General features: G+C 39.9%; 2 protein-coding genes across 5 annotated transcripts; both read right to left on the bottom strand.

The window, feature by feature from the left end:
- Positions 1–7,946: 7,946 nt before the first annotated feature.
- On the bottom strand, positions 7,947–14,535 carry LOC127353727 (zinc finger protein 771-like). Its single transcript, XM_051383234.1, has 3 exons — positions 14,092–14,535; positions 12,322–12,735; positions 7,947–11,812 (listed from the first exon to the last, which is right to left on the bottom strand). Exons 1-3 carry the CDS (start codon positions 14,216–14,218, stop codon positions 10,803–10,805), a joined length of 1,551 nt encoding a protein of 516 aa, XP_051239194.1. The 5' UTR covers positions 14,219–14,535; the 3' UTR covers positions 7,947–10,802.
- A 1,536-nt stretch (positions 14,536–16,071) lies between these two features.
- Positions 16,072–23,974, bottom strand: LOC127353722 (zinc finger protein 135-like). 4 transcript variants are annotated; one of them, XM_051383226.1, is made up of 4 exons: positions 23,339–23,970; positions 22,968–23,176; positions 19,207–19,581; positions 16,072–17,484 (listed from the first exon to the last, which is right to left on the bottom strand). In XM_051383226.1, exons 2-4 carry the CDS (start codon positions 23,011–23,013, stop codon positions 16,382–16,384), a joined length of 1,524 nt encoding a protein of 507 aa, XP_051239186.1. In that variant the 5' UTR covers positions 23,014–23,176; positions 23,339–23,970; the 3' UTR covers positions 16,072–16,381. The 4 variants fall into 4 exon arrangements, with proteins under 4 accessions (XP_051239186.1, XP_051239187.1, XP_051239185.1 ...); XM_051383227.1 differs by having other exon boundaries at positions 19,207–19,578; XM_051383225.1 differs by lacking the exon at positions 22,968–23,176 and having other exon boundaries at positions 19,207–19,578; positions 23,339–23,974.
- Between the last annotated feature and the right edge of the window lie 1,201 nt (positions 23,975–25,175).

Below are 25,175 nucleotides of genomic sequence, written 5' to 3'. Positions count from 1 at the left end.
TGTGGTTTTGTTTTCTACCTCTTAGTGTGAGTGAGGTGTGCTTGCTGGGTTTGTCTGTCTGTCTCCACTCACCTGACTTTGATCAAGACTGCACCTCACCACTATAAGAAACCTGGCTGACATCCAGTCCCTTGTGGATCGTTGCACCACACACAGTATGTTGTGTGCTTCGCTTCAACTCTTTTGAACTAGTTAGCCAGTGTAGTCCTTTGATTGCCAGCCTGCTTACCAAATTCTTATAACGGTTTCCTCTGCCACCAGATTTACTGCTCTCCACACCGGGTTTTCCTCTACCACCTTCACGCCTGGACTCAAACCCCAGACTTCAGCTAGCCTCCAGATCACCCTTCATCTCACCAAAGAAATAAAGACTTTGTGTTCACTACAACCAGTCTCAGTTTGCTTTTGGGCTCAGCCTCAGAATCGTGACAGATGATTATATACTAATGAAAACATACCTATGAATATTATATTCCATTTCTGCCAATAGATACACACTGGACCTTTAAAAAAAAGTATTTATTTTAATTAAATTAGTATCATAACTACTAGTCGACTATGAAAATCTTTAGTCCAGTCCTAGATTTTTTTATATTTTTTTCCCCCACTTTTTCCTACTTTGTACTGCAACTACTGTACAACAGTTTCCCTCTGGATAAATAAAGTTCTATCTTATCTAATTTCCTCTTGTGTAGAAATAATATATCAGCAGGATCAACTATATGATCTATAGTACTGAGGATATTTGAACCTGCAACAAGCTCAGCTACCACTGACTCAGTCAAAACATGCAGATTTAACACGCACAGCAGATTATTACACTTTTTTCAGCATGTTGTTAATGATGTGTAATGTTTCAGATACTACAGATGTCCGTCCTGTCTGTCTTTAGAATCAGGCTGTACATTGGCCACCAGGACACCATTAAATCCCACATTTTACAACGTGAACCTGGGGTCTAGAACATAACAGCTAGGATGACAGAGGTCAGTCTCTATATTTGGTCATAGACCACCCCCTAAGACGTACACACATGGTTTGGACCATGTGGCCTTAATCCCCTTCACTCCCAACAGAGTGACACCAGTTATTTGGTAGGAGGGTTTGGTTTGATCTGCAGTCAGTAGATCAGGAGTAGAAAGCAATAGATGTCCACACACACACACACACACACACACACACACACACACGTTCAGGGGATGGGGAAGATCCTTAATCCCAGTGGCATGCTTTGGCAGTGCAATATAAAGCTGATAGCAAAGGATTATATCAGACATAATCAGTCAGCCAGTCAACCAGGCAGTCAGCCTGAGAAGCAGGAGACACACGTCACAATTAAAAACCTGACTTCTGTATCACAAAGAGTATACGCTGATCACAACATATCGGGGCAACAATATAGACAAAATAAAGATATAGGCACGATATCTCATCCAGGATACAGGATTTAAGTCATGCTCCAACTGAGCCTTAGACCAGTTAGACCTGCCATCATTATGCCATTATGTTTGATTTTTATGTCTAAAACTTGGACAAAACTAAACACAACCCTGTAGTTGGAACAATTAAAAACATTAACATGAGCACGGTGTACTTCCCTTGTCAGTTTTACATGACATTGACTGCAGCAGGCAATGTCTCTACACTATAAAGATTGGTAACCCTGAGTGAGTCCCACACTTTAAGAAATAATTTCCCATGACCTTTCCAGGACATTTTCCTGTTTTCAAAAATGGACTCCAGTTTCCCTCTGACACAACATCAATGTGGCCACAGCAAAGGCTAATGAACAATTAATGACCAAGTCAAGATATAATTTTTTTCAGGATATTTGGTCATTTCTGTTAATTTCCAGGTGTTTCCAGGTCTGAACTTGGAACTTGTGTGTTCTGTGTTTGAACAGTGGAACATGTGTGATATTATTCTGTGACGAAATAAATAAACCAAATGCAGTCTCCTTGCTGGTTGTTCTGTCACATTCAAAAGCATTAGCCCCTTTTCTGTTAGCATTGAAAATACAGCTATTAAAAGGTCAAGTTTGCAGAATTTAGTAATATAGTGAAAGTTTCAGCAAATATGACAAAAGGTTATTTTTATAAAAGTTACCTACTGCAGCTTTAAGTACATGATTTGCACCCTTATTGTGAAGTGTTACTGAAAGTTGTAATGATTGTAATCCACAGAGACACAGTAATCCAGAGAGACTAAAGAAACAGAACAGAGCTGAACTGGAGGCTGGAGCCACCTCAGAACATAGGGCAGGACGAAGTAGAGAACAAACAGCTGAACAGTGACCTATTGCAGTTTTCAATGGTCAAACCCAAAAAGATTTGAGTCAGTGCTGGGATACAAAGTAGTACGAAGTAGATCGATTTTAATGTCATGTGGTCACCCCCAGAGGAACTGCTGAAATGTTTGGAGCTATTCTCATTACCGTGCTAAAGAAGCTAAAGAAAAAAGATTTCTGATTTAAACAAGACTCTGGATGGATGACTCTGCAAATTACTCTCTAAAATGGATCCAGAGGGTTGGCATTTCTGAGATTGATCCACCAGGGCTGGCACTACACAGCAAATTAGATTGGATTAGATTGGATTGGACTGCCAAACTGTAGGGCCTGCCCATTCTACAGTCTGAGTAGACTAAAGCAAATACTAATTACTGAAAAGGATTTTGATTAATATATGACCCCCACTGTGCTGGCATGGTTCCCCCAGTTTTCCTGCATCTCAATAAAACACATCAGATTTCTTAAGAAATGTTGACCCAGCTGGCTTCCTTATGACTAAAACTTATTAAGCTTTGTTTGCTAAATTCAGAATCTTTCCTTTGAGATGCACTTCTTTACAGTTTAACTTCATAAAGTAACTGGATTAAATGGAATTTACCACTTAATGCCAAACTTAGTTGGACAGCTTATGCATGTTGAAAAATACTGTAGTAGTCCAATACTAACTTATTATATATTATATATATTAAACAAAATGTCAGTGCTATCTGAATATGTTTGTTGAAACAGAAATTAGATTGCTTTTTGCTTTCACGTTTACATATTTTCTGTAAAAACAGGCAGCTAGCAACTGTTACACTTGCAACTGTGTAAATTTCCACTGGAATATCAATTTATATACATAACGAAGAGCATTTCTGGTCTAACATATTTAACATTACTTATATATGTATACTTCTTTATTATTAGTTTTTTTACTTTTTTATTTATTGACAAAATTGACAAATAAACAAAGTCACGTTTCCCAGTGTCATCATACTGGACATCAACATTAATGCGAGATTTCTATCTCTCTCTCACAAATAATGTGTACCTAGAGACGTTCAGAAAGTTAACGTTGTTAGCATCTTTGGTGTATCATGAACAGAGTAGTAGCCTGGATCTACAGTTTGGTGAGTCTTTAAATAAAGGGTTGCTGTGCCATGATTCAGGTTTAAAGATGGTTGCATTCTTATGGGGGGCATAGGCTACTAGTTGTTTTGTGTCACTCGTGTGTGTGATTCTGTAGAAGCCAATTTCTGCCAGAAGAGGATAAAAACTTGATAATGATTCAAAAATAATCGGTGTGATCAGGTCTGTGTCTCCCAGCTGGGCATTTCTGGGTTCTGCAGGGCCCCAGCTTTCAAATAATAGACAGGTCTGGTTCTGTTCCGGGCTATTGGATGGATTGCCATATAATCTGGTGCACACATTCGTCATTTCCAGCAGATGAAGTGTAATAATTTGATCCTCTGACTTTCCATCTATGATCAGGTCAAACTTTTTCTTTGTCTACTTTGGTTTATATCCAAATACCTCCAAAACTAATAACATTTTCATCCATCTCGGCTGTACTTAGTGTTTAGCGCTAATTAAAAATGTTACACTACAGTCATACATTACAAATGCGTGTGTTCTGAATTTTCGGTTACACTGTTAGTCAACATCTGTGACCCCTGCCATCAACCCAGTGAAAAAAGCAGTTAATGCAGTTGTTAGTCTGTAGGGAATGAGGAGAGTAGAGGAGAAGCAGCCAGCCCTGCTTCCCTCCCCAGCGCTCCTGAGTGGATACAGAAATAGACGCAATTCGTTCTTTGCTTTAATCAGGTGTGTGTGTGTGTGTGTGTGTGTGTGTGTGTGTGTGTGTGTGCGTGGGGAGACAGTGATGGACATTCCCATGCTTTTTAAAACACCCTGCCAGCAACATTAAATCTCTCTTAGCTGAAGCGCCATCAGTCACACACACTAAAACCTGAGCACACAAGACATGTACATGCATTCATTAAGTCCCGCAGCCTGAAACCACTCCACATAAAAAACACAAACCAGTAAGAATTCCCACATTTCCAGTCCTCTTTTCTCCTTCCATCATAGCTTTACTCCCTCTCTACATCCTCTATTTCTCTTTTTTAATTACCCTCTCCACCTGTTTTTCATTCCTGCGTTATAAATCAGGCTGCACACAAACAGCACTCTCTCCCACAGCCCTCTACCATTTCTTCTCTGCAGCAGTCTCAGCTTTTTCAACTCATAATTTATGAATTCATTGGGGAGCTCTGTGACTCAGTAGGAAACAGTAATGCACTCTGCATCCATTGTAGAAATTAGTTTCGAGCATTCCTCAAGATAATCTATGACTTTTCAGAGGCCTGACCTCTTTTTCAGTTTAAGCATTAGGTTGTTTGTGGACTGATAGGTTTGAAATCAGAGAGAGCAAACAAACACACTTGAATTGAGTTTACCATCAAACTGGTCTTAGAACGCTGGTTAACAAGTGAGTGATTAATTTAAGTCCAGCTATAAATGGATCAAAAGTGTCAGTATTTGACAACCTGGGAATGAGACTTAACAACCACCTATCTTTCTCAGCTCTGATTGGTTGTTTTCGTTTAAGCCTGGTGGATTCTTGTAAATGCCATTAGGAGCACTAGGAGGAGCCAGAGGAACCTGATTGTTTCACAGATTATCTGTCTCATGTTCTACTGTCAGGATATAGTGAAATATTCAGCAAAAAATATATTTTTGTAAAAGTTAGCTGCTGCAGCTTTAAAGTTAAAATAAATAGCATGAATTACATTCAATATCAACAAATCCAAATCATTCAACTTAGAACAAATAAGAGCATTCATGTCGCAGTGAAAGTATGATTTACTGAAGAATAAGCACACAACTCAAGGCCAGCCCTGACTTGGCGGCAACTGTGATTAGTAGGACTAACCACACCCAGCATTCTGGACTTAATAATCTCTTAATATGCTTTTGTGTTTGTGCCAGATTTACGTAGCTTTCACCACACTGTAAAGTTGCACCTATGAATATTTTTATATTAACAATGGATGCAGGGTGCCCAGTTAGCTCATCTGGTAGATCTGCCAACCATGTACCGAGTTGCTGCAGCGGCCCATGGTTCGAATCTGACCTGCGGCCCTTTGCTGCGTGTCATCCCTTCTCTCTACCCCCCTTTCCTGTCTATCTTCAGCTGTTACTATCAATTAAAGGCAATAAAAGAAAAAAAAAAATTAACAATGGATCCAATGCCAAGGTGTAAAGTAAATTACAAGAATCCCAATGGCATTTGCAAGAATCCATTGCGCCTGCACGAAAACAAGTAATCAGAGCTAAAGAAGACAGTTGATTGCTGAGTCGACAAAAAACAATGCTGACTCTTGGCTCTGATTGGTTGTTTTCATTCAGGCCCGGTGGATTCTTGCAAATACCATTAGGAGCTCTAGGAGGAGCCAGATTTTAGATTATAGTCAAGTTCTGTTTCAGCACATCTTTTCAAGTTCAAACATTATCAGAACTATACTAATGGCAACCCCTTAAGCATGATGAACTGATATTTAGCCATTTATTCCTATCCTCATACCTGGTATGAACAACAGTACTGAGAACCTAACGGAGCTGGCTATTTTTTTTTACACAGAACCATCTGGAAAGTCATTGTTGGATTAAGATTTCTGTGTGTATTAATTAAGATTACTACATAAATCCATGCATGGTCCTGGCCTCCTGATGGCATTTTATCATTCCAACTTTTTCGGGCCTGAACAAAAACAACCAATCAGAGCTCAGAAGAGTCTCATTCCCAGGACGTCAAATACAGACACTTTGAGACTCTGGTAATGAGACTCAACAATCAACTATCTTCAAGCCTCCAACCCAAAGCGTCTTTATATCTTTCTCTGCTCTGATTGGTGGCTTGAAGATTGTTGAGTCGACAAAAACCAATGCTGGCTCTCTGCTCTGATTGGTTGTTTTCGTTCAGGCCCGGTGGATTCTTATAAATACCATTAGGAGCACTAGGAGGAGCCAGAGGAACCTGATTGTTTCACAGATTATCTGTCTCATCTTCTACTGTCAGGATATAGTGAAAGTTTCAGCAGATATGACAAAAAGTTATTTTTATAAAAATGACAGACTACATCACAATTTTTCACAGATCAGTGGCTCAATTCAAACTGTCAAATACACAGCATAATAGACTCAACTTATTTTAAATTGATACTGGTAATAACAAGTTGTAGCTATCTGTAGCGTACGGGTGAACCCAGCCCAAATGTTTAGTATTCTTCCCCGGTACACAGGGAGGCATATAACAGCTGTGGAGAAGGTGTATGAACAAGGGTCAGATGGATATCATATGAATCATCATTTATGTAGGGCAAATCAATGTCTATTTCTATTTAGATGATAATTAATTAAGAAAATTACAAGAAAGAAGAAATAAAATAGATGGAGATGTTATTTACTTGCCTTATCTCCTTTTGGATCGGAGGAAGGCTGGTGGGATTCCCCTCTGCTCTCTCTCTTCCCCTTTATGGATGCTGGAGCATTGATGCAGAGAGAGAGAGAGAGGGAGAGAGAGAGAGAGCGAGGGGCGGGGGGCGAGGAGGGGGTGTTAGGTTTCTTGATGCAGTCTAGACAAGGTCTGAATACTTATCAGCTTCTCTGTATGTGTGTGTATGCGTATGTGTGAGCAGTACCCCCCTGTGAGAAGTGCAGGCTCCCCCTCATATTCTATAGCTTGTCAGCCACACACACACAAACACACACGTGCATGTACAGTATGTGAACACAGACCCTTTGTCATCCTCACCTCAGCTTAGTGAGCCAAACTGGCATGAAGCGTTGTTGTGGGTCGCACCATTTTGCAATACTACTGGTAAATTACTGCTGCACCATTCGCACCTGTGTGAGCAATGAATAAAAGTTTGGACATATCGCAAAAAAGCCATAAAACTTTTTGCTTTTATATTATATATTTGGAGGGTTGACATATAGCAAAGGGCAACTGCAGTAAAGCCTCAGTTTTAGCTACCAAGCACCTTAAGTCTAGGCATCAGTCTGACTCTGAGGAGGGAGGTTCAGGTATTGCATGGATCATGATGAGTTTATGCACTGGTGTCCCTATGTTTAAAAAGATGCAAAAAAAATGCCAAAAAACATGAGCTCACATAAATCATGTCTACACTTTGCTTTGTGTTGGAATTCTGCATAGTACTGACTTTCTTTGATCTGCAGATGTGATCATAAATATTCACAACAGATGCTTAATAGCATGAATGTTATTTTACAAAAGGGTGAGTAGGGATGGGAGGTAGGCCTGATTATAGGTAAGGTTGTATATTAAGAATATAAAAATATTTTGTGTGTTATTGGGGGGTCCACCAAAGGGTGCTGAAAGTAAAAGAAAAAGTTGAGTTTAAGTGATATGGTCGCTCTCGCTTCACCCTCCCCTTCCAAGTGCGAAGGAAAAGCCAAGGTGGTTGCAAAACTCTCGAAAAAAGCAAATGTCCCTATCTAGAGCCAGTGTTTCGTTTGTCCATTCTGGGCTTCTGTAGAAACATGGCAGTTCAATGTTGGTGTCCAGTGTGATGACAGACACTGGGAAATGGTCTGAAATCACAAAAGTGAAAGAACTAATTATGCAGACAAAATAGTTCCATTCAGAATGTTATATATCCTTAATATTTTATTACAGATTGGATTATTAGCATAGAATGTAAAGACTTAAATATAAGTAAAAAGCAAATGTATAAACTACTTTCCACCACAGCTTACCAAAAACGGAGCAAGTCTTTCTCAAAGGTGGATCTTCAAATAAGTAACATTTTTGTGTGTATCTTTTACACACCTCTTACAGGTTTGGACTTTTCAGTTTTGTTGCATGTGCCTTTATTCATTTCCCACACACTATAAAGCTTTTCTATGTTATTAATTGTTTGACTGCATGAGTAAGAAGATTTCATGGTCATAATATTAGCACGTGCATTTAAAGCTGCAGTAAGTAACTTTTATAAAAATAACTTTTTGTCATATTCCCTGAAACTTTCACTATATCCTGACAGTAGTACATGAGACAGATAATCTGTGAAAAAATCAGGTTCCTCTGGCTCCTTCTAGCATCCTACGGATGCTTTGGGAATGAGACTTAATAATCAACTATGCTAAAGCCTTCAACCCAAAGCATCTTTATATCTTTCTTTATTCTGATTGGTTGTTTTGGTTCAGGCCCGGTGGATTCTTGCAAATATTTTCATAAAAATGACCTACTGCAGCTTTAAATGTGTTCACTGAAAGTGGACAAACCTTGTTGACAGTGACTTCACACACATAGAAGAGATTCCTGCCCAACAGCAATCCAGAACAGATCTCATAGCAGCTTCACAAATGCAGGCTTCATGTTGATGTGCTGCCCCTTTGTGGTGAACACCAGCTACTACAGTTCACAGAATACAAAGACTGGAGACTATATTAGAGCATTTCTTTTATTGAGTTTGAGTCACCGTTTGTGCGAGAGTATCACTGAGGCATCTATGGAAAGATTTGCTGTAATATAATGAAACAATGTGCTTGCTTCTACTGTATACTGTTGCTAAGAGTGAACACACATCGCTGAAACTTGATTGGCTTTTTCAGCAATGTTACTACCTCAGCCTCTCACTCATATAACCAGACTTTACACTGACTGAACACATGTTCTCCCCCTCTTTTCTATTTGCCCATTCAGTAAAACACAACAATGAAGATCTTTTAAAGGATCAGTATTTGGCTAAAATTAACCCAATCAAATCCTTTCCTTACTTTTAGTGTAACAGAGCCTTTCCAGTGAGTCAATGAGCACAATAGCAGAACACTAGCTCGGTTTAACCTGAATGGAACCTTAATTAGTCTCATACAGGTGGTATCAACACCTGTGTTACCCTACTATTTCAAGTAAAAATGGCTGCTGTGAAAAAGGTCTACTGCAAATATTAAACAGACTTTAAACAGACACACAGGAACTGTGCATTTTCCTTCACTGTGACAGAGTGGCGGTGGTAATGGTGAGAAGGTTTGCTGTGAAAATGGTTTCCCTATCGCCGTCAGAACTAGCCAGAAGATGTATCAGAATGGTAAGTGTAGTTAGCATCTTTTTCTTTGTTTACGTTGTTTGATAGTTTGCTAGTAACTAACATATTTCTTTACCAGTGGCCTTTGCTTTGCCCTCAAGTAACCAGAATTTAAAAAGCAAAAAGCTAGCAAAGTCCTTGCTTACGTACATATTACAGAACATCCTGCATTATTCAGAAAGTCCAGTGTGTAACATTGAGGAGGATCTATTGTCAGAAAAGGAATATAATATTCATAACAATGTTTTCATTAGTGTATAATCACCTGAATATAAGAATAGTTGTGTTTTTATTATCTTAAAATTAGCGACTTTTATTTATAGACGATGTGGGTTGTCTTCCATGGTGGCAGCAATGTTTCTGCAGTAGCCCAGGATGGACCAACCAGACAATGGGCCTTTCACACCGTAGTTTCTCCTTCGCCCATGGGGCAATCTGCAACTACACTGCCAAATGGCACTAATCCTATAAATTAATTTAAATATTTAAGAACCATTATCCATCCATGCTGTTGCAGTGATTCATTGCAATCATTCATCATTCCCAAATATTATCTCACAATCTGGGTTGTGTGGATAAATTTAACTTCCTTAACTTAATGTGTATTCACACGTCTTGTTTGGTGCAGTTTGTTGAGCACTGTTTTGAAACAGTGCAGTTTGTTTGGGCCTATGTGTATACATAAATTACACTGGGATGCAGGACACATAAAATGGACCCAGACCAGACTCTGACTCTTACCCATAGCAATAAGCCCCCAGTAATCACTGTACAAGATGCCTCCTTTTTGTCTCGACCTGTTAGTCATTATTAACAACATGTCTAATACTACTAATAATGCTTACAATCAGTTCTTTCTTCAGAAAGAACAAAAATATACACATCAGAAGCATTAAAGTGCTGCGTAAAGCACAGTCACTGGAATTTGATGACAATCAACAAGTTATGTGAGTCTGTATGAACAGGAAAGTCTGTGTGAACAGGAACCGGACCAGAATTAAAATCTATGGTATTGTCACAAAAGGCTACACCCTCCTACAACCATGCAAACACTTCTGGCTGCACCTGATCAGACATGCTCTCTGCTCCGGGATTTCAAAACGCATCAACATTGCAGCTCATTTTGATAATGTCTTATAACGAAAAAAGTTGACCAAAAAGTGTGAAATATGCCATGTAGTTGCTGAATCTGTCTTCAGTTTACATCAGCAATGGTTGGTCTAAAAAGAATTTGTGAGTTTCCAGAGGCGGCGAGTAATGGTGCTGGGCTCTACTCTACTCTATTTTATGCAAATGAGGACCAACGTCTCTCAAGGCACATTACAGCGCTACAAGTTTGTATTGAACGGCTGCTCACATAGACAGTGAATGAAAAGCATAGAAATGACTCATCCTGTGAACATGTACCTTAAGACCTTTTAAGGATTGGTGGGAAAGAGAACACATTTATGGGCTTTGAAATGGGCCTGTTGAGTAAACTTTCTCCCACAAAGCTCACATCCGAAAGGCCTCTCCCCTGTGTGCAGCCTAGTGTGTCTTTTAAGATGTCCTTTGTCATTAAAGCGTTTCCCGCAAGTTGAGCAACCAAACGGTTTCTCTGTGGAGTGGCGTTTCTCGTGTCTCCTCAGATGCGCTTGATGACCGAAACTTTTCCCGCACAGCGAACAGCTAAAGGGTTTCTCCCCAGTGTGACTTCTGGTGTGGACGAGCCACGTCCCTTTCCTGTTGAAACTTTTGTTACACACGGAGCAGCAGTAGGGTTTCTCTCCTGTGTGGGTTCTTATGTGTTCAATCAATGACCGGCGTTGGTTAAATTCTTTTTTACACACTAAACAGCTGAAGGGCTTACCCTCTATGTGGATTTTCATGTGTGGAAGTAATGTTTTCTTATGGGTGAATATTTTAGCACATATCGGACAAATAAAGGAGTCACATTCCATGTGGGCTGTCATGTGACTGTACATACTTCTCTTGGAACAAAGACTTTTACCACAAACAACACAAATTATTTTTCTCACACTTTGAGAAGCATTTAAATGTAACTGAGGTTCTCTGGTCTCCCTGCAAACGCTGTCACTGTCCTCAGTCTCAGCTTCAGAGGAGTCCAAACTGTTGGCATCAGCGGCTGGATCTAAGTTTCTGGCTGGTTCTGATCCTCCACCGTCTTCTCCATCGGCTCCTGTTTCCATCTGTTCATCAGTTTGTGTTCGATTAAGCTGTGAAGACTGAGCTTTCTGTTCATCATCTTCGCTCTTCACAGACACAACAGTAAACAGGAACTTGGTGATATCATCCTCCTCCAGTCCTTGAAGCTGCTCCCGTTCTTCTTTAATGTTCAGGGGCTCTGGCTCCTCCTGTTTCAGAATGGGCTTCCATTCATGCTGTTCAGGGGCAACCTGTTCTTTACACACCAACAAGTGCTGGACATCTGCAGGGAAGACAGAAATACAGAAACACAGTTACTGGAAAAACCTGACCTCTTCAGATACACAACCTGATGCATTGTTGACTTCATCTGTCTATACATTGCAGGCTTTTTGCATTACATACTGGTTATATAACAATTTTCATATTGCTGAATGTCGGATGAGATAGGCCAACTTCGGCTGATATATATAAATGGAATTGTAAATGGTAAATGGACCTGTACTTGTATTGCGTCTTTCTAGTCCTCCGACCACTCAAAGCGCTTTTACACTATGTGGCACATTCACCCTTTCACACACATTCACTCAGTGATGGCAAAGTCCATCGAACAGAAACTAACATTCATACACATTCACCGATGCACATCATCAGGAGCAATTCTGGGGTTCAGTATCTTGCTCAAGGATACTTGTACATGTGGCGGGAGGAGCCTGGGATCGAACCAACAACCTTCCAATTAGGGGACGACCCGCTCTGTCTCTGCACCACAGCCGCCAAGTGTGAACCAACCTGCTCTGTGTAACCGAACTTCAGGCTTTAGCACAGCATCCAGCAGCTTCCGTTGTCGGATGATCTCTTTGTTTGAGTGGGAGAGCTCCTGCTCGTACTCCATTACTGCTCTTTCAAACAGCTCAGCGATCTGTTCAACAGCTGCAGCAAGACGCTGCTGTACCAACAGCCCATCAGTGGTCTTCAACTTGTGTGTGGTTAACCGAGACTCTGGTTCACTCTTCACAGAGACAGCAGTGAACGGGAACTTGGTGAGATCACCCTCCTTCTGTCCTTGAAGCTGCTCTCCCTCCTGACTGCTCCAGACATCACCCTGTTCCCCTTTAATGTGTGGGGGCTCTGGGTACTTCTGGTCGACATCGGGCCTCCACTCTGGCTGAACCTCTTCTTTACACACCAACAGCTGCTGGGTGCCTAAAAGCAGGCAAACAGAACCATGTTAAAACTGTTAAAGAGCTAAACTTACAGCATTTACTCACTGCTAAAATAACCAATAACATGTTGATGAAGACCGTGTGAATGATTTTGGTTATGAAGTAAGTGCACAGACACACGGAGCTGTTGAACAAGCCCTAATTTAAAAAAGGTATTACTATTACGGATGGGCATTTTAAGTAACATATACGAGTACTCGCATTAAATTATTATCAAGTAATTGCAAAAGAAAATTAACATAAAAATATGGACAGAAATGAACACCCAAGTGAAAAAGTGGGTGGTGTAAGGGTTAGCCTACCTTTCTACGCTGCACAGACTGTAGAGATTCACCACAATGGAAGCTTGTACTCTCGGTTAAGCCTTCTCCAGTCACCATTTAAGTGATGAGCCTGCTAACCTTCTCTGCCCTGGTGGCGTCACAATGGTGAGTGCTAACACTGATTGTTCTATGTTACATAGCTTGCGCTGCACCTTCATTTAGTTTATTTGTCAAAATACTTTTAATACTTCTTTGCTTTATAGAAAAATGTGAGCACTCTATATGTTGAATGAATACTGACATCCAAATCAAGTACTCATGGCCATCCCTTTCATTTTATTCCAGTTATTATGAGAATTACTACATATATCAATAGTTTTTTTAAATATATATATTTTTTGGCAGGTACTTTTCTATAAAAATAGTTTTTGTCATATTTGCTTAAACATTCACTATAATCGATAATAATAATAATCTATATCCTGACAGCAGTACATGAGACAGATAATGTGTGAAACAATCTGGCTCCTCCTAATGCTCCTAATGGCATTTACAAGAATCCACCGGGCCTGAATAAAACAACCATTACCTTGGTGGGAATCTATTACTTTATATGTGAATTCAAATGTGAATAGAGTTCTCAAAACTATGTTCAAATATTCACAAATATTATTGTGGCAAATGCACTGAAAAAACACTTGGAGGGCTCTGAGTTGGACTCCCCCAGCGTCTCCACCATGGTTACACCCTTGGTTGTGGACATTTTGGGATTTTCACCAATTGCAGACATTCCAAACAAGGAAATCAATTACTCAAGAAAGTTGTCGACAGATTAATCGATTATGAAAATAATTCAACATTCCCACATTACAGGCTGGGGTGCCTGTGGTCTGCTTCATTTTTTTAAATATTAAATCGGTAGTTTACTTACTATTATTAACAGCTATTTGAATATTGTGACTGCCTCAGGTAGTTTTCCTTTGAAGGTTCCCTTTAATATTTTGCATATTGTTGTGGCACATCTGTTGAGACTGAAACATGTATACACTCACTCCACACACTTCTTTACTCACCTGCTTTATTGTTCTCCACATCCTCCAGCAGGCTGTCAGTCTTCTCTTCAAACAGCTTAAATATCTCGTCCAAAGCTGCAGTCAGCTGCTGCTTCACCAGCACTCTCACTGTTTGGACTTTACACATTTTTCTTGGTACACATTTGTGTTCCTTTGAAGCCTCAAAACTGCGCAGAAAATCAAATAGAGTCTGGTGTGTTCACAGCCAGTCAGCTAGCTTAACCGCAGTAGCATCTGTAGGCTACCGAGCCGAGTTGGTACATCACTGAGAAAAATGGCGAAGACAGTTTATTAGAGATATACAGAGGCTCTAAAGGTTCATTCCTGCTGCATGTCAAATGTACTTTTAAAAGTACGAGCGACACGTACGGTAAACGCTTCTTTAGCGAGACGGAATTTGCGTCAACTTTGTCACGTCAAGGAAACTCACCTCCAGCCTTTGGTCCCGCCCCACTCTGCCTCTGATTGGCCTCGTTGGAGTCGTTGCCTTCGCTGGTTGGGTTTGTCGGGTTTAGGCATGACGCGTGATGATTGGTTAGGGTTAGGGCGAGAATATCAGGGTAAGCCAATCAGCAGCAGAGCAGGGCGGGTCTTGCCTTTGTCATCCTTACAATAAAATATCTTTTTCTTTAAAACTTTATTAACAACATAGTAATATAACAATACAAATAACAGTACTGAGTATTGGGGGAAAAAAAATACAATACTATAAAAAAGAAATATAATTGTACAATGTAAAACATACATAATACTGCAATTACAGTAGGTAACTTAGAAATATAACTTTTTTCCATTATTGCTCAAATTCACTGTGTCCTGACAGTTCAGCAAATATGACCAAATATACATTTTTATAAAAATAACCTACTGCAGCTTTAAAAAGCAAACAACTGGGCTAAATAAAATTTACATGCAACTTTAAAAAGTGAGTAAATTGTTCGATATCCTCCTGGATTCATACTGTGTTCCTCTCATCAAAAATGGTATATACTGAGATGTTTCTCAGTGAGATGTTTCGTTTTTCTTGTTTTGGTCTTTGCTGTGCAGGATTGCATATGTGGGAGAGGGATCCCTCCTCTGTTGCTCTTCCTGAGATTTCTTTCATTTTAAAAAATATTTTTGGGGGAGTTTTTCCTTATCTGAATCAGGGGTCTAAGGACAGAGGGTGTCATATGCTGAACAGATTACTTATTAAAGATGATTAATTGTTAAAGTTTCCAGTATTACCAAATAAATAAAAGAAAATGTAATAATTATAAAATGTATCCATTTCCCCAATCCAGTTCTCTTGTTTATCGGTCCAGTCTTTGGAGCCTGTGCTAACAATTCAATGTGATTGAAAAAACAGCTGCAGCAGTAATATCTATCTAACTGATATTTCCATCACAGTCAGCTGGGTTAAAACGTTTTTTAATATTATAATCCTTAAAAGGTCCAGTGTGTAACATTTAGGAGGATCTTTAAGAAATGGAATATAATATTCATAGGCATATTTTTATTAGTGTATAATCACCTGAAAATAAGAATCATTTTGTTTTTGTTACCTTATAATAAGCCATTTTTATCTGATGCCGACAAAGGCCAGTTTTACGACAGGGAGCTAACTTTAGCTGCATGAGTTAACTAACTAAATGCAGCTAACATTACCCTCAGCAGTAGTTAGCTACTTTTAGCAACAAGTACATCAGGAAACTCCACCTCGGTGGGTTCTGTTGCACACTAACGGCAGCTACAGCAGCAGTTAGCTGAGTTGAGGCAGAGCATATAGAAACCAGAAAATATGATCCAGTTTCACCCAAATCACTCATAAAGTTGTGCTTTTGTACATTAATCAGTGACGCCCCCAGACACACTCCACTCACGCAGAAACCCATGCAGTTGCTAGCTAGCTAATATTCTTAGCTCTGTGTATTATTGGTTGAAATTGGTTGTTTCATGCTTACATAAGCATGTGTACTTTTTTTTTTACCAAAAGAAACATTTATTCGATGTTTAAATACAAAGACATTTATTTTTTGGCATACATCGATAAATAGTGGTACAATATGACTAGGAGTGTAATCTTAAAGGGTTTAAGTACTTAAGAAGAAATATCATATAGTTTAGTTATAAAGGTCTATCTCTAATATACGCCCACCAAACCAAAACCTGGTTCTCTCTGCAGCTGAGCTAATAAAGACCACTATTTTAGAATTTACCAAAATCCACATTAACATAGACTGTGTGAGAGCAGTATTAAGATGTGGCTCCATGCCTAACCACAGTCCTAACTGAAAGGGATTGGATATCCTCATGCATTATGGGCTATGGTTACGCTGCTCTCACCAGAGCACTTATGGTTTTTGACCTGAGACTGATAATTGAATCTTCTTCCACAAACACTGCAACTGAAAGGTTTCTCTCCTGTGTGGACTCTCATGTGCTTCTTCAGATTTCCAGTCTCTATGTACCTTTTCCCACACACTGAGCAGCCAAACGGTTTCTCTCCTGTATGAATTCTCATGTGTACAACAAGCGCTCCTCTGTGGGTAAACGGCTTTGTGCAAACTGGACAGGTGAAAGGTTTTTCCCCAGTATGAATCCTTTCATGTCTGCGCAGATTTTCATTCTGGCTGAATATCTTGCCACAAATTGAGCAACTAAATGGTTTCTCACCAGTGTGGACTCTGATGTGCCTTGTCAGATCGTTTTTTTCACCAAAACTTTTTCCACAGATGGGACAACTGAACGGTTTCTCCCCCGTGTGAACTCTCATGTGTCTCTTCAAATCTGCCTTTTCAGTAAAATTTTTAACACAGAAGACGCAACTGAATGGTTTCTCCCCTGTGTGAAATCGTATGTGTCTCTTCAAATCGGATTTTTCACGAAAGCCTTTCCCACAAATGGTGCAACTAAATGGTTTCCCTCCTGTGTCAACTCTTATGTTTGGTATGCTAAATGTTTGGCCGACACAGAGTTTTTCCACTGGATTAGAATCTTTATGACTTACAGAGTCCTCATTGTAGTTTAGAGTTACTAAACCTGACTGAAGTAGACTCATCTCTTGCTGTGAATCACAAGCTGGACCCAAGATTCTGGCTGATTCTGATCCTCCACAGTCCTCTCCATCGGACACTGCTTTCATCTGCTCATCAGTTTGTGTTTGATGGAGCTGTGAGAACTGAGCTTTCTCTTCATCATCTTCACTCTTCACAGAGACAGCAGTGAACGTGAACTTGGTTAAATCATCTTCCTCCAGTCCTTGAATATTCTCTCCCTCCTGACTGCTCCAGACCACCTCCTGTTCATCTTTGATATGTGGGAACTCTTCTTTGTCGTCCTGGTCCAGATTGGTCCTCCTCTCCTGCTGCTCAGAAGGAACCTCTTCTTTAATGACCATCAGCTGTGGAACATCTAACAGATAGGACAACAACAGACATGTTCAACTCAACAGCAGCAGAAGATATTAAAGTGATCAAACTAGTAAAGTGAGACGCTCCCCTGCTAATGTCTTAAGACATTTTAAAGCTTTTCTAAAATATAACATTACTGTTCAGTGAAATACATGTCTATGCCACATACAAAATATATACTGTATATTTAATAAATCAGGCAATTGTTTAGACCAGTGGTTCTCAAATAATGGTATGAGCTGCCCCTAGTAGTACGTGGAAGAATATCTGAAATATTTTTGAAAAATTAAATAAATTGATTTGAAAACATAACATTTTGAATTAAAATACTTAAACTATGAGATGGCTGAATTTGAAATACATTGTGCATTTCCTGTAATATTTAGTCACAATATCAGCCTTCTACGTAGTCAATCCATGATCAGTTAGGAGCTAAATTGTTATGGCAAGATAGTAAGCGGAGGTAAAATGAATAACACTGCAACCGTGGCTCCAAACAGGAACTATTGGAAAGAGAAGAGTAAACCAGGAGGACCCCTTTTCCACCAAATTAGCTCTGGTTCTTGAACCGGTTCTTTTCAGGATTTAACATCAGTCAAGAATAAATAATCTTCTTATTAGGAATAAACCTCCCTCCTTTGTGAACAGCATTTAAGACTGCACAACACCATCTAGTCAACATGGTAGACAACACACAGACAAGGCAATCATTTATAATTACACTAGGGCTGCAACTAACTAACTAACTTATTTTCATTATCGATGACCTGATGATTATTTTATAGATTTCTAAAGGTTCAAGGTGATGTCTTTAAAGGTAAAGACAGTCAGCTTAATATGATAGAAAACAGAGAAAAAGCAGGAAATCTCCATATCTGAGAGGTTGAAAACAGGATTTTACACCAATTTTTGCATGAAAATTTACTTCAACAATTAGTCAATTATCAAAGTAGTTGCAGATTATGTTTCTGCTGAGCTATTATCTAATTACTACCCAGCCCTGAAGTGACATATCATTAATGAGCTTAAAGCTACAGTTCTGCATTAAAATGTCTATAAAGACTAGCTCTATGTTCTATATGTAGTTGATTCAATCAGTAATCTATAATCATTAAACAGTGTATAAACTCTAGCTCTATGTTCTATATGTAGTTGATTCAATCAGTAATCTATAATCATTAAACAGTGTATAAACTCTAGCTCTATCTGTCATACATTGACTGTTTCTTGGTGCTTTTTAAGGATTTTAGTCATCAGACGTCTGGATCTTAAGTTATCAGAGAAACAAGCTGAGCTAATGTTAGCATTAGCTCGGCTTGCAGCTCCTCCAGGACGTCCTTTGTCTGTCCAACAGTGTGGGAGAAGCAGTGATTGTTAAGGTGGAACTGCTTTATTCAGTGTGTTTAAGGTGGAACTTCTTTATTCAGTGTGTTTAGTTGGTTTTAATCAGCGGGTCTGTTTGTGTTGGAGAGGAGGAGACCTCTGTGGATCATTGGGCTCCCTGTAGAAACCTCCTGAACCATGAACACTGAAGGAATCCTAACCGGGAGAAGCTGACTGCAATGACGGCAATGGTGGTGAAGACAACAACTTCCATGATCCCACGCCAATTCACAACGACATCAAACTTCATCTTTGGTTATTCATTTGATGTGAGAGACCCCCTAGTGGCAGAAATGACATATTGTACGTTTTACGGATTACTTTTTGAACATCGACAAACCTGCTGCTGTGTTCATCTGGAGCTTCACAGCCTCCTCCAGCAGCTTGTGTAGACTTTCAATCTCCTCCTCATACTCTACTAAGGTTGTTTCAAACAGCCCAAATATCTCTTCAACTACCGCAGTCAGTCGCTGCTTCACTAACACTCTCAGCTTCCTGGCTGGTTCTGGTCCTTCACAGTCCTCTCCATTGACCACTGCTTTCATCTGGTTATCAGTTTGTCTTTGATGAAGCTGAGAGGATGGAGCTTTCTCTTCATCATCTTCACTCTTAACTGGGACAGGCCCATGAAGCTTCTCTCCCTCCTGACTGCTCCGGAGTCCTTCCTGTTCCTCTTTAATGTGCAGGTGCTCTGGATCCTGCTGCTGCTGGACTTCTAGAGCAAAGGGAGAAAAAAAGAGGACCACATTTAAGTTATAATACAAAATCAGCTGAAATGTTATGATTGTTATTAAGCAGCAGTTTATGTTTAAAGTTGTTTTCCTTCATTGACAGTTTGAGTCTGAGCCTGAACACATCTGGCCATGACGGTATGACTAGTAATGAGTTGGGTGATCTGATGATATCCCAGTAGTGACGGTCGAGCTCAAAAATCAAACATTCCCAGAACCACAGCACACTACCACAAATCAAGAATGTGCTGCATGCAAAACATATTACAAAATAAATATGAATATAATATGAAAATAGCATCTGCACTCTGTAACCAGCCCTATTGCAAAATCTAGATAGAAAATATCTATTTTAATTCTATATCGGAAACCTGTGATTTTTACCACACTAAATAGGTCTCCAAATTCCCATATTGGTCAGGCTCTAGTTAGCACCACACTGCTGTATGGTAATGTTGTATGTGATTCATAGGGGTGTGTCTATATTGTATTGCGATATTTCTTTTTGTGATATTGTACTGATTCTCTGTGTTTAAACCTCAAACTATGCTGTAAACATAAACCTGCTGTTACAGGGACTGTGATAAATACAAATGCAAATCCCACTTTTAGACCGGTTACATCAAAAAAGACAGTTTTACTGCATATGGTGGTGTGTTCTTTATATTATAACAGTTTTCCATCTTCATCTTCTTAAAAAAAATAAAAAATAAAAAAAGATATAAAAAAAGATATATTGGGATGGCAGTAGATCAGTGTGTAGGGAACTGGCTTGGGAACCGGAGGGTTCAAGTCCCACAGGCCACAATATGGAGTGTGGACTGGTAGCTGGAGAGGTGCCAGTTTCCCCTCCTGTGCACTGCTGGGGTGTGTAAGAATAAAAAAGAGTGAAAAGAAGAATTTCCCCTAGGGGATCCATAAAGTATATATCTTCTTCTTCTCCTAAAATTAGATTTAATAAATGGATCCCAATATATCACAATGTATCACAATATATTGAATTGTAACCCCTTTTTCCTAAGTATCGTATCGCCAGATTCTGACCAATACACAGCCCTAAATGATTAAGTACCATTTTTTGTTGTGTATTAAAAGTGCAGTAGGTAACATTTATTAAAAAAAAAAGTCATATTCACTGAAACTGTCACTATATCAAGAAAGTAGTACATGAGTGAAAAAATCTGGTTCCTCTGGCTCCTCTTAGTGCTCCTAATGACATTTGCAAGAATCCACCGGGCCTGAATGAAAACAACCAATCAAAGCCAAAAAAGATAGCTAATTGTTGAGTCTCATTCTCAGGTCGTCAAATCCCAACTGCGGGTCCCAAACATTGACATATATAAAGATGGACAACATGACTTTCCCCCCAAACTGAAGCCAACACATCTCGATCCCCCTCTGGTGGCTGACTGCAGTATAGGCCATAAGGACCTCTGTCTCCATGTAAACAGATGGGACATGGGCCAAACTAAAAATTAAAAAAAGGTAAATAATTTTTTCCAAAGACAGTTTCTGTCATTTTAGGTAGTTATTTTCACACGGACGTATGTTCAAGTATCAGAGTCTGATAACTTTGGTTTTAATTAGTTATTTGAAGCAATAAAAAGCAAACAAAAGTCAGAAGTCGGCTCATTCTCCAATAGAGTGAATTGTATCTGTTTTTATTGCAGCCAATGGAGCTCCCCCTGCTGGCCTTTATATAGAATGCAGTTCTAAGACACTTCTGCGCTGGCTTCACTTCACAGACCCGGGAGCTCTGTCCATTATATATACTGTCATTGGTTTCACATGATGATTGACAGCTGACCCCTGTTCGCAGCTGAGTCGGGTAGGCGTATGAGCAGGACTTCGATAAAGCAGTGCCAACTAGTGATGGGCAAATGAAGCTTTTGTGAAGCACTGAACCACTTGAGCCAATTGTTTCGAAAATTGGTTCATTACTCAAACTTCAGTTACAGTGACCTCTCCTGGCAAAGTGCAAGGCTGCAGTCAAATTAGGCAGGCTGGTTGGTGGACAGGAGGCTTTTAATTACATACAGGCATTCATGTGTAAGTCATTTCGGGCGGCTGTGGCTCAGAGGCAGAGCGGTTCGTTCCTTTATTGGAAGGTTGTGGGTTTGATCCCCGGCTCCTGGTGCCACATGTTGAAGTATCCTTGAGTAAGATACCCCGAACTGCTCCCGATGCCGTGCATCGGTGTGTGAGTGTGTATGAATGTTAGTTTCTGTTAGATGGACTTTGTCATCACTGAGTGAATGTGTGTGAAAGGGTGAATGTGGCACGTAGTGTAAAAGCTCTTTGAGTGGTTGGAAGACTAGAAAGGTGCTGTACAAGTACAGGTCCATTCAGTAGTGTAACATCATGGTGATAGGCCCCGGTGCAAATATTTTTTTTGTGCCCCTGCCCTAAACACAAGCGCACGCACACACACACGCTTGGACACACACATGCACAGCCACTGCTGCTATTGTCACGCGGCGGTGGGGTCAATGCCGCTTCATTTATGGAGTTAGCTGGCAAGCTACCGCTAGGCTCCAGCGGGACGCTAGCTTTTGCCTGGGTTGCCTGGGTCTGAGTAAAAAACTTATCTAATTTGGCCATTTTAGTTTTACCCTCATCCTGATTCTTTCTTTCCTTCCTCTTTTGCGCGCCACTCTTTTGTTTAGGCTTGCTAAACATGATATCTTTTCTAGGTTCAACTTTCATCCACTTGTTTTTTTTTCCTGCTGAAAGCAGAAACAACCCACGTCACGTCATCGCGACTCATCCTGACTGACAGCTATCAAGGTGATTGGACAAATGATCATTTCCTCCTCCCACACCAGCCACTCAGCGTTAGCCTACCTTACCGACCCGCCCCGACCTATTTCATTCACAAAAACAACACAGCTGCTGGCTCCTTTTTTTCTTCCTTCATGGGCCCCTGATGGCGTCTGGGCCCCGGTGCAGCTATTTATGCCATTATGTCTATTTACCATTTACCATGTGCGCATACACACACACACACACACACACACACACACACACACACACACACACACACACACACACACACACACACCTTAATGAGCAGTGCTGGAGAAACTGTTTGTAGAACACACCTTTTGTTCTGAAGCATCTTTGCTTTGGTCACTCTTGGATTTAAAGTATCTTTGCTTTGAAAATTCTTATCTACATCATGTTCTATTTACAAATAAAGATTGAATGTGTGTATTGTGTTATTGAGGAGAGAATGCTGGGAAATATGGCATAGGTTGGGTGTGCTTGTGTAACTATGGCGGGGGGGGTTGATTTTTGCTCACAGTTTCTTCACATTTGCGGTTATAAAGTGTTAAAAGCGCACAAATTCAAAAGTGTCTCAACCTGTCACCTGTTAGAATCCAGAGGAGGCAGTGCCAGTGAATCAGCTGATTCATTCAGGCAATGAAGCGGTTGCTGCTTCGGACGTCATATGTCACGTGATTTTTTTTGGCCCCAAAGCAAGCTCTGAAGCAGTGGTTCTATGGAATTGTAGTTCAGGGTTTGAAGCACGTATCGAAGCTTCAGTGTGGCACTGCCATCACTACTGGCTCCATCTCTCTGCAGTGGGAGGACATCTTTCATTGTCGCTACTGTACACTTTCAGCAAATAGGACTTTTATAAAAATGTCCTCCTTCAGCTTTCTAACGTGAAAGCCTCATGGACGACTTCTACAAAGTGTTTCTACTTTACACTGTGTGTGCTAACAGCTGTGTACAGACCTGCTCTGATGGTCAGCTGTGGGTCCAGCTGTGGGTCCAGCTGTGGGTCCAGCAGTGTGCGTTGTCCTCGGTTGTCCTCTGCTGACGGACAGCGGTCCCTGCACTGTGCTACGGCTCTGTCCAACAGCTCACAGATCTGTTCAGCAGCCGCACTTTGTCTCCGAGTCATCAGCACTCTCAGCATTTGGACTTTAGACATTTTCAAGCACCGACAGCTTATTGTTGACAGATGCTGGCAGTGACTCTGAGCTCTTCAGCCCATACTCAGCTCCTCACGTCCTCGTTTTCTAACGTTACCGCCAAACCGAGCCCCGCGTCCAGTTAACGTTAGCTAGTTAGCTAAAGTAACGCCATTAGCTTAGCAGACTTCCGGGTGACGTATCACAGAAAAAGCTGTGTATATATATAAATATATATAAATATATATATCTCTGCTGCAGTCTATTAATACATGTTTCCGGTGTAAATGAATAAGTGTAGTCCACTAGGTTGCTTGGAGAGTACTTCTTCTTCTGGTTTTAATGGCGGTTGGTAAACTAGCTTGTAGGTGCATTACCGCCACCTGCTGGACAGCAGTGTGAAGCAAAATAACGAAATCCTCTATATTATTTGTTGTTATGTTATTTCTAAATAGTTGATATTATTATAACTTATTTATTTATTATTATATTATAAATATTTTTCTTCAGGCAGACCTCATTTTTTGGTTGCACTACGCATTGAAGATGTCTTCAAATTCCCTTAAGTGGCTTTTTTGTGGGGGGTTTTCAGGCCCGGTGGATTCTTATAAATCCCATTAGGAGCACTAGGAGGAGCCAGAGGAACCTGATTGTTTCACACATTATCTGTTTAATGTACTACTGTCAGGATATAGTGAAAGTTTCAGTGAATATGACAAAAAGTTTTTTTATAATAGTGACCTACTGCAGCTTTTAAGTGCATACCACCACCTACTGTACTAGTCTAATAAAAAAAAACAATATTCTACTAAACAGCGTTAACTAAGAAATCTATGAGCTCTCTGTGCTTTCCACTCCTCCTCCCAATGTGTTTCTTATATCCTTTCTTAATCCCATCCTCGTCCAACCACTCTCGCCCTTTGTTGTAAACTTATCCTCTCTTCATTATATTTAACAGGGCCTATTACATGCACATACCTGTGTCTTATTTAAACCAGTGTGATCAAATCTTAATCTAGATAGAAATACTCTTTTACTCCTCCCTTTAACACTCTGTGCTCGGTCTTTTGTATTCTATAGTATGTTCTACCCATACTCTCCGTCTCCATACCACCTTTTTTTTTTTTTGCCAAAGTTCAGATATTTTCTTTTTAATTATTGCTTTACCTTCCCCTTTTCCAAATCCAATGTTCATATTTGGTGCTCTTTTAGCCACCCTGTCTAATATACACTTCTAGGTGTGATCAGGAAGAGGTTTATTCTTCATCTGCCTCTCTTCTTCTCCTTCTTTTTATTTTATAGCAGATTGCAATCATTTACTTTGAAGGTGCACACTGCCATCTACTCTACCGGAGTATGCAGACATGGGTTTTAACTTAGTAACAAGTAGACAAACATAAGATGTAAAGAATTTACAAAAGAAAACCCTCACCCAACTTAACTACCCTGACTTAGCTATACCTTAACTCTACCTGGCTTCCTGATCCTTTGAGCCATTCCCTCTCTTATATTTATTGCATTTTATGAGTATGTGTGGTATACAGCTGTGTGAACCTTAAAGCTGCAGTAGGTAACTTATAAAACACATTCCTGCAGGACATTTAAAGAGAACTCTTTAAATGTCAAAATAATAATAATAATAATAATAATAATAATAA

The sequence above is a fragment of the Dicentrarchus labrax genome, unplaced genomic scaffold (assembly GCF_905237075.1).
Source record: "Dicentrarchus labrax unplaced genomic scaffold, dlabrax2021, whole genome shotgun sequence".
In the NCBI taxonomy this organism is placed as follows: domain Eukaryota; kingdom Metazoa; phylum Chordata; class Actinopteri; family Moronidae; genus Dicentrarchus; species Dicentrarchus labrax.
Note: the sequence above shows the minus strand (reverse complement) of the source record. Positions and strands in the feature narration are given on the sequence as shown.

What these genes read in the sequence shown, in the direction of transcription:
- LOC127353722 (XM_051383224.1), bottom strand. Translation starts at nt 23,537, where the DNA reads ATGTCTAAAGTCCAAATGCTGAGAGTGCTGATGACTCGGAGACAAAGT. An exon ending in ACAGCTGACCATCAGAGCAG is followed by an intron (nt 19,582 to 23,338) that starts GTCTGTACACAG and finishes CCTTTGCTCTAG; the next exon opens with AAGTCCAGCAGCAGCAGGAT. An exon ending in CCAGATGAACACAGCAGCAG is followed by an intron (nt 17,485 to 19,206) that starts GTTTGTCGATGT and finishes CCTATCTGTTAG; the next exon opens with ATGTTCCACAGCTGATGGTC.
- LOC127353727 (XM_051383234.1), bottom strand. Translation starts at nt 14,218, where the DNA reads ATGTGTAAAGTCCAAACAGTGAGAGTGCTGGTGAAGCAGCAGCTGACT. An exon ending in TGTGGAGAACAATAAAGCAG is followed by an intron (nt 12,736 to 14,091) that starts GTGAGTAAAGAA and finishes GCCTGCTTTTAG; the next exon opens with GCACCCAGCAGCTGTTGGTG. An exon ending in AGTTCGGTTACACAGAGCAG is followed by an intron (nt 11,813 to 12,321) that starts GTTGGTTCACAC and finishes TCTTCCCTGCAG; the next exon opens with ATGTCCAGCACTTGTTGGTG.